Here is a 6,362-nt window from a genome sequence, read left to right as displayed (position 1 = left end):
GCTTCAAGCCTGCTGGGTCTCCTGATCCCCCGGGGAGAGCTGGGGCCGTGGTCCGGGGAGGGGTGTGTGATGAAGAGCAGGGCATTGGCAGAGCACTGGGCCCCTGTGACAGGGGCTGAAGTGGGGAACTCGAGGGAAGCGGAACTTGGGAGGCCTCGGGAGTGAGGTTGAGAAGCTCCTGAGTGGAAGGATGGGAAGTTGCTGAAGGGAATTGGGGGCGCGAGGGGAGAGTATGAGGTGGGAAGTGTGCCCTGCCTGGGTATCCGTGGTGTCTGGATACGCTTGGGGTGTGATGAAGGAACGGTGCCAGAGGAGGCTGGCCAGGAGCTCATGATGGCCTAAACAAGGCAGAACATAGATAGATGAGCATTTTTTTTTAGTTTTGGTCATGTTTGTTTGTTTGGTTTTTTGCATTATGCTGTAGATTTATGATTAAATTCACTGAGCTGACAGAAAAATATAATTCTGGATGTTTCATGCTAGGTCATCAGTTAGATTCGGAGACCTAAAACCAGCCTTGTGAGAAGTTTAGTCCCATGTGAAAACACCTCCCTTGGTCTGGTTCTCCATATGGTCACAGAAGCTTTGTGTTGGCACTGTGGCAGAAACTGGAGCAGGGGTGGGCGAAAGCAGGTAGGGGGGAGTGGAACTGCTGTCTTCAGCAGTTGTATTAGGTCATACCTGCCTTGACTCTGTGTTCACTTAGTGAATTCATATTCAGCACTGAAGCTTTATATTGAAAACATCTGAAGGCTGCAACAGGTGCACTGTTGTGCTAAGTGGTGCCTGTTCACAGACATAAAGGTGGTATGTTGGAAAAAAAAAGCAGATAGCTGGGAGCACATAGATGGAGGGACAAGGGGCATTTCTGTTGTGACATTAAATCTGTTTGCACAATCTATCTGGGGCTATTGCAAAGGCCGGCAGTGGAAAACCCTTAACCTTTATATGTTGCATATAAAGGAAATGATAAAATAACTTTTTTCTTTTTTCTCTTCTTCATGCTGCAAAAAAACAAACAGTAGCCAAGAGCAAATCAAAGTAAGTGGTGTTTTCCTTGCCCTTTTTGATTCCTGATACCACTCCATATCTTCAAGCGACTTTACAAAATATTAGTCTTCTCTAGAATTTTTTAATATACTTGAGAGATTTGTAGTCCTTGAGTCTAGTTGCATCGTCTCTGTCCTGCATGTACACAACAGTGTGAAAAATCCCCTAGGTTCCAGAATTCCAGCAAAGGCAAGTTTTGGCCTATGGGCTATCGTGCTGAGCTGAGCTGTAATATCCAAAGGGCCCTGCACAGGAGAAGCATCCCTCTGTGCTTTATGATTAAAGAGAAACTCTAAGTTATGCACATAATCTTCCTCTTGTTTACTTAGAGTACTTTTTTAGCTGAGGAGGGCAGGCTGAGATATGGCATGGGGTCTTCGTTGTTTGTGGGCTGAGCTTTGGGCAGGTGCTATGACCCTTTCTCACAGGCAGGGTGCAGAACACTTCCCAGCCCTGGCATGTTTGTATGTTGATAGATGAGGAGTGGACCAGACGCAGTCAGTGCTCTGGGCTCTGCAATCTGGTGGGCTTTGGAAGGAAATTAGTCACAGTCCTTTGATCTGTAAAGAAAGCTGATGTGTTTTAAGAGTTGGAAAGGAAGGAATATGTCCTTTCAGCACATCAGTAACCTTACAGTGTGGTTGCAAGGAGACAAGATCACATGGAGGGAATGACTTGCATCCCAAATGCCGTTTGTAAGACTATTAGCTAGACAAATTCAAGGGGCCAAACTGATACATTTAGCTGAATACATTCCTGTCTTCTTATTCTCAGAAACTGCATTCTGTACGAGTGTATTACATTTGGTACTGCACAACCTCAGGAACTATGACCTTGGGTACACTTTCTGTTTGTGATAGGGTTTTTCTTAAGAATTGGCCCCCAAACGAGTCAACCACTTTCTGGGTTTGAAGAGATTCTTCTGTTACAGGATTTCTCTGCAATTGTCAGGGTTTGAAATTAAGAAAACACTTCCCAAGTGTGTGTCTGACAGGGAAGAAAGTAGTTTGACATCTCAGTTTTCTGCTGTTCACAGAAACAAATGCAGCAAAGCAGGATGTTTCTGTGAGGTGAAAAAGTAGCTTTAAAAAATAGTGTTATTGTAGTGACTTTTTTTTTTCCTCCTCTCCTTTATATTTTTTTTCCCCCTCATGTTCCTTTCTCTGTTCTTTGTGTAGTTGCATACATACTTCAGGAATATACTATCTCTTTATATTATTTATCCTTCTGTGCTCCTCATGGGTTATATTCCTGTGTCCCAGTAGCTCTCCACTGTTCTTTTCTGTCTCTTCTCCTAGTTACATTTCTTCACTGGGCAGGAAGTTTTTTGAACAAGGTGTATTATTCAGAAAGGGCTTGGCCTCAGATATGTGGTGCAGAAGAATTTCAGGGCCTGGTCATACTGATACCACTGATTCCCGCAGAAAGGGGAAACTGTACAGAGGCTTTGAGGAAGTGGGTGAGGTATAGGGGAACGAGTCTGTATGGTTGCTGATGCTACACATCACACCTGCAGTAGTATATAGGAGAGAACAATAATTGGGGATAATCCCTACACTATGCTTGGTCAGCTGGTCTGCAGAAATGCGGTGTTTTGCTGTTGATTTTGAACTCAACAGTAAATTAGATTGCAAAGCTGACAACAGAGAGCTCAGGGAAGTGCATTGGTCCGAGCTGCACAAGTAAGGAAGAATGGATGGCTCTTTGAGGTTAATTTTGAAAGGCCATTTTGTATTAAGCAGGAAGACCCATGAAAGTAAATTGAATGCCCACATGCAGAGATATATCCATCTCTTTATTGCAGTGGAAGAGAAAGATGTAATGTACAGACTGGTTGAAGGATTTGACCTTTCATTTGAAACTTCAGAAGATCCCTTGCATCTGGGAAGCTGTGTGGATCTCGGTGTACTTCCAGTGGGGCACATTTGTCCCTGCTCCCAGGGATGCGGCACCTGCTGCCAATCTGCCAAGAGCTCTCCAGTGGAGAAGGGGGTTCCCGTGGCTGGGTTAACGCCAAGCCCTGTAACTCTAGCAGGATAGACAGTGCCGAGGGGCCCTGCTTCTCCTTTTGCATGCCTCTCATTCCATCCTATCTGCTCAGGTTCCCCTCTGCATGTGGAAGTGATAGTCTGTGATGCAGCGTTATCTACAGCCCGAACATCTTTAACTACCATCATCCTTCCTCTCTTGCCATTATCTTTTAAGCCATAGTGACTCAGTTGTATGCTGATTTATATTCTTTTCTTTCCTTCCTTCCTTCCTTTCTTTCTTTCTCTCTTTCCTGTTTTTCTTCCTCCCCTCTCACTGTTCTGTGGAAGAGCTACTTCTCTCTGGGCTTGAATTCTGTTCAGGAGTTATTTATTTAAACTTGATGCTGAAGCTTATGGTTTATAGTGGACTCTTTGTCCGTGAGTTTAGCATATAGTATTGAAGCTCCCATTTAGAACATCCATCAAGTTGCAGTGGAGCATTTTATGTGATCATGCCAAATTGTTTGTGCAAAAAGCTTGCCAGTTTCATGCCCTGGCAGACGTGTGGTGGGCCGTTGGTACGTGCCTGTGCACTGACACCGAGACATTCCTTGTGCCTTTAGATACGTTCTGGTGAGGATGAAAAGTGCGGCCGAGACAGGCTACTGTTTCAACGTCAGGAGACTCCGACTGCAGGAAAAACTGGTCCTGCTGAGATACGATCCTATCGGTAAGAGCTTGGGGAAGAAGTCAGCATGCTTTGTATAAGCTTCTCTGACTGTGTGGGGCAAAAGATTTGAATATAACTCATCTAAGCAGAATATGTCACCACGTTTCATACTCAGATGACTATACAGTTGCTGTTCTTCATGACATTCTAGTGGGATGTAATTGTTACCCTCATTTTACAGATTGTGGCAGTGAAACAAAGTAATGACTTGCCCGACACATCAGTCTTTGGTGACAGCCATGCCACATGTTGGTGGCAAAGCAGAGTGACACAGGAGCTCTTTCATTCTGTTTCTTTGTGTGGTTTGCTAGACTGTGCTACCTCCAGCAGCCACGAAGAATGCATCAATAGAAATGTTCTGTTAAGCTGCCGTGGGTGCTCTAGAGAATAAGTTTTAACCATTGCGTACAAAACGGACTCTTTTGAAAAAAGAAATATAAGTTCTTCCTCCTCCACAAATGATACCGCTCTCTGGATGACCATTTGTCATCCAGAGATTCTTCTGGATTCTTCTATGTTCTTCTGGTCCTTGCAAATTTTCTCAGTTTAAGAGTCTGATCTCTTGGGGGGTTATAGTACTTAACAAGCTATCTTTTGCTCACAAAGCTTTCTGAAAGGTGACTAAGAGCTCAAGTTACTAGGGGAGGAACTAGTTTGTAGTTAACCTTAAAAAGCTTAATTTAATGTTAAAAATCTTAATTTAGGGAAGCTTAGAACTTAAACCAGACAATGCTTGAAGTAGCATGGTGGAGTTAACGCAAAAAAGGCTTCTTTACATCTATAGAATGAAGAAATGTATTAAGCAGCTTTAAGTAGATAATAAAACACATGGCTAGTGGTTATGTGTTTCAAGCTTATTTTTACTTACAATGTTACACTCCTGTTAGGTGACTAACCTTCGCGTACTCACATCTAACAGTATGGGAGCTTTATGGCAGGTGAGAGAAACTACCAGAGAAGCAGCGTGCGCTCATCAAAGCACTCATGCTGACAGAGGTTGTGGCTCTTCTTCTGAATTCCGTACAGAAGGGCAATCGGAGATCACTGGGATTATTTTCCGGAATAAGAAAAGTTTAAAGTACTGCATGAAAACATTGTGCAAAGTGATCCTCCAGAAGCTTCGCAACTTGTAGGAAATGTGAAGAGAGTGGAGAGCTCCGGCTAAGTAGCACTTCTTTTACAGAACATGTAGTAGGTTGTCAAAGTACGAAATTGGAAGTAATTAAGAAAAATCTCTGATCTTTGTAGCCTGTAGTAGAACACAAGTGAGAAACTGATGTGAGAAAGTGCTGCATGTGTGAAGGGAAGTAAATTTGAGTCTAGATACCAACTCACATCAGGAATATGTTGGGAAGCATTTTCACTTGGCATACATTTTCACCTTATGTTTTGTACTTCTCAGAAACCTGGGACCTCCACAGAATGAAGCTTTTTAGTGAAGTCGTGGTGGTAGTGCCCAAGTTTCACTACCTCCTAACTGCAGCAACAGAATGTGTTAAGAAGTTGCAGTATTTCTTAAAGTGAAACTTTCTTGTGGAAGAAGAGATTTTGTTATTGTGTGGATTGCTCTTGCGTAGCTTTCAAAGGAATTCATGTAACAAAGTTGAATCCAGACAGCGGTGCTTTTCAAATATTGTAAAGCTTGCTTGGATTTGTTTTTTAATATTTTTTTTAGTTATGCATTGACTGTCCTTAATCTGTAGCTGAACTGACTTTGCTAACACCTGCATCAGGCATTGAAGGCAGGGTCAGTTTGTGCCACATTGAAATCCACAGGACGCTTGTTTAAATTTTCAGTCAGTCGGAGACTGACTAGATCCAGCACATCGTCTGTACTTGCTTGGGCTCTGAAGTTGGAGCATAGTAGAAAGCAGTAAGAACCTATTTTTGTCTCTATGTTGAGCAGCTGTTAACGCAGAATAGTCACACAGAGCAGCTGCTGAATGTTTTCAGCCACTCAGATCCTGATAGTTATTTTCACAGAGGTAAGATGGACCTCTTTGGAACTAAAAATTACATGTGGTAAAAGTGAAAGCACTGCTAATCTCCTTCAAGAGTTGGTTAATAGCAGCGCTGTGCCAGTCAGTTGCTCCACACTCATTGAAATCACGGAGGCAGCCAGGAGAAAGGGATGTAGGCTTGTTGAGTTGCATCTTAGCACTTCAGGCTTCTTAACAGATTCTTTTCTTCCCTATAGCAAAACAACGTGTCCTCTTCACAGAGAAGAGAAAAATCCGCTCTATGTGAACAATGACTGGACTTGGATTTATGCAGAAGGAGAGGATGGTCTGAGGGGAGGACAGGGTGAATGCTGATTCAGAAATCGAGCAACGTGGGCTGAAAATAGAGGAAATGAACTGGGATCACCGTCTCCTGTAATTTGAAGGCCATTGTGAATAAAACAATGCAGAGAGAGAAAATGCTTAATGTCTGGACATAGATCATCGCAGTAACATTTATTTATCTTTTGAGTTATTTTTACAGTACTCAATTAAAAAAAAATTAAATAGCAAATCCCATTGTCTATGTTCTCCATTGTGAAAGAGGCTGTAATCTTCAAAGGGACTATTGTTTTATAAGGCAATAAAAATTAACATTTTCCACAGCAGGAA

General features: G+C 42.8%; 1 protein-coding gene across 1 annotated transcript; it reads left to right on the top strand.

Moving 5' to 3' along the window:
* The first annotated feature begins 1,024 nt into the window (after positions 1 to 1,024).
* Positions 1,025 to 6,264, top strand: MRPL33 (mitochondrial ribosomal protein L33). Its single transcript, XM_009869584.1, has 3 exons — positions 1,025 to 1,041; positions 3,644 to 3,750; positions 5,948 to 6,264. The coding sequence occupies exons 2-3, from the start codon at positions 3,660 to 3,662 to the stop codon at positions 5,995 to 5,997; spliced, it is 141 nt and encodes a 46-aa protein (XP_009867886.1). The 5' UTR covers positions 1,025 to 1,041; positions 3,644 to 3,659; the 3' UTR covers positions 5,998 to 6,264.
* Positions 6,265 to 6,362: the final 98 nt, after the last annotated feature.

Source organism: Apaloderma vittatum, unplaced genomic scaffold (genome assembly GCF_000703405.1).
Source record: "Apaloderma vittatum isolate BGI_N311 unplaced genomic scaffold, ASM70340v1 scaffold12675, whole genome shotgun sequence".
Lineage (NCBI taxonomy): Eukaryota > Metazoa > Chordata > Aves > Trogoniformes > Trogonidae > Apaloderma > Apaloderma vittatum.
Note: the sequence above shows the minus strand (reverse complement) of the source record. Positions and strands in the feature narration are given on the sequence as shown.

Coding starts and splice junctions, on each gene's coding strand:
- MRPL33 (XM_009869584.1), top strand. CDS start 3,660: ATGAAAAGTGCGGCCGAGACAGGCTACTGTTTCAACGTCAGGAGACTC. Junction 3,751..5,947: donor GCTGAGATACGATCCTATCG/GTAAGAGCTTGG, acceptor TCTTCCCTATAG/CAAAACAACGTGTCCTCTTC.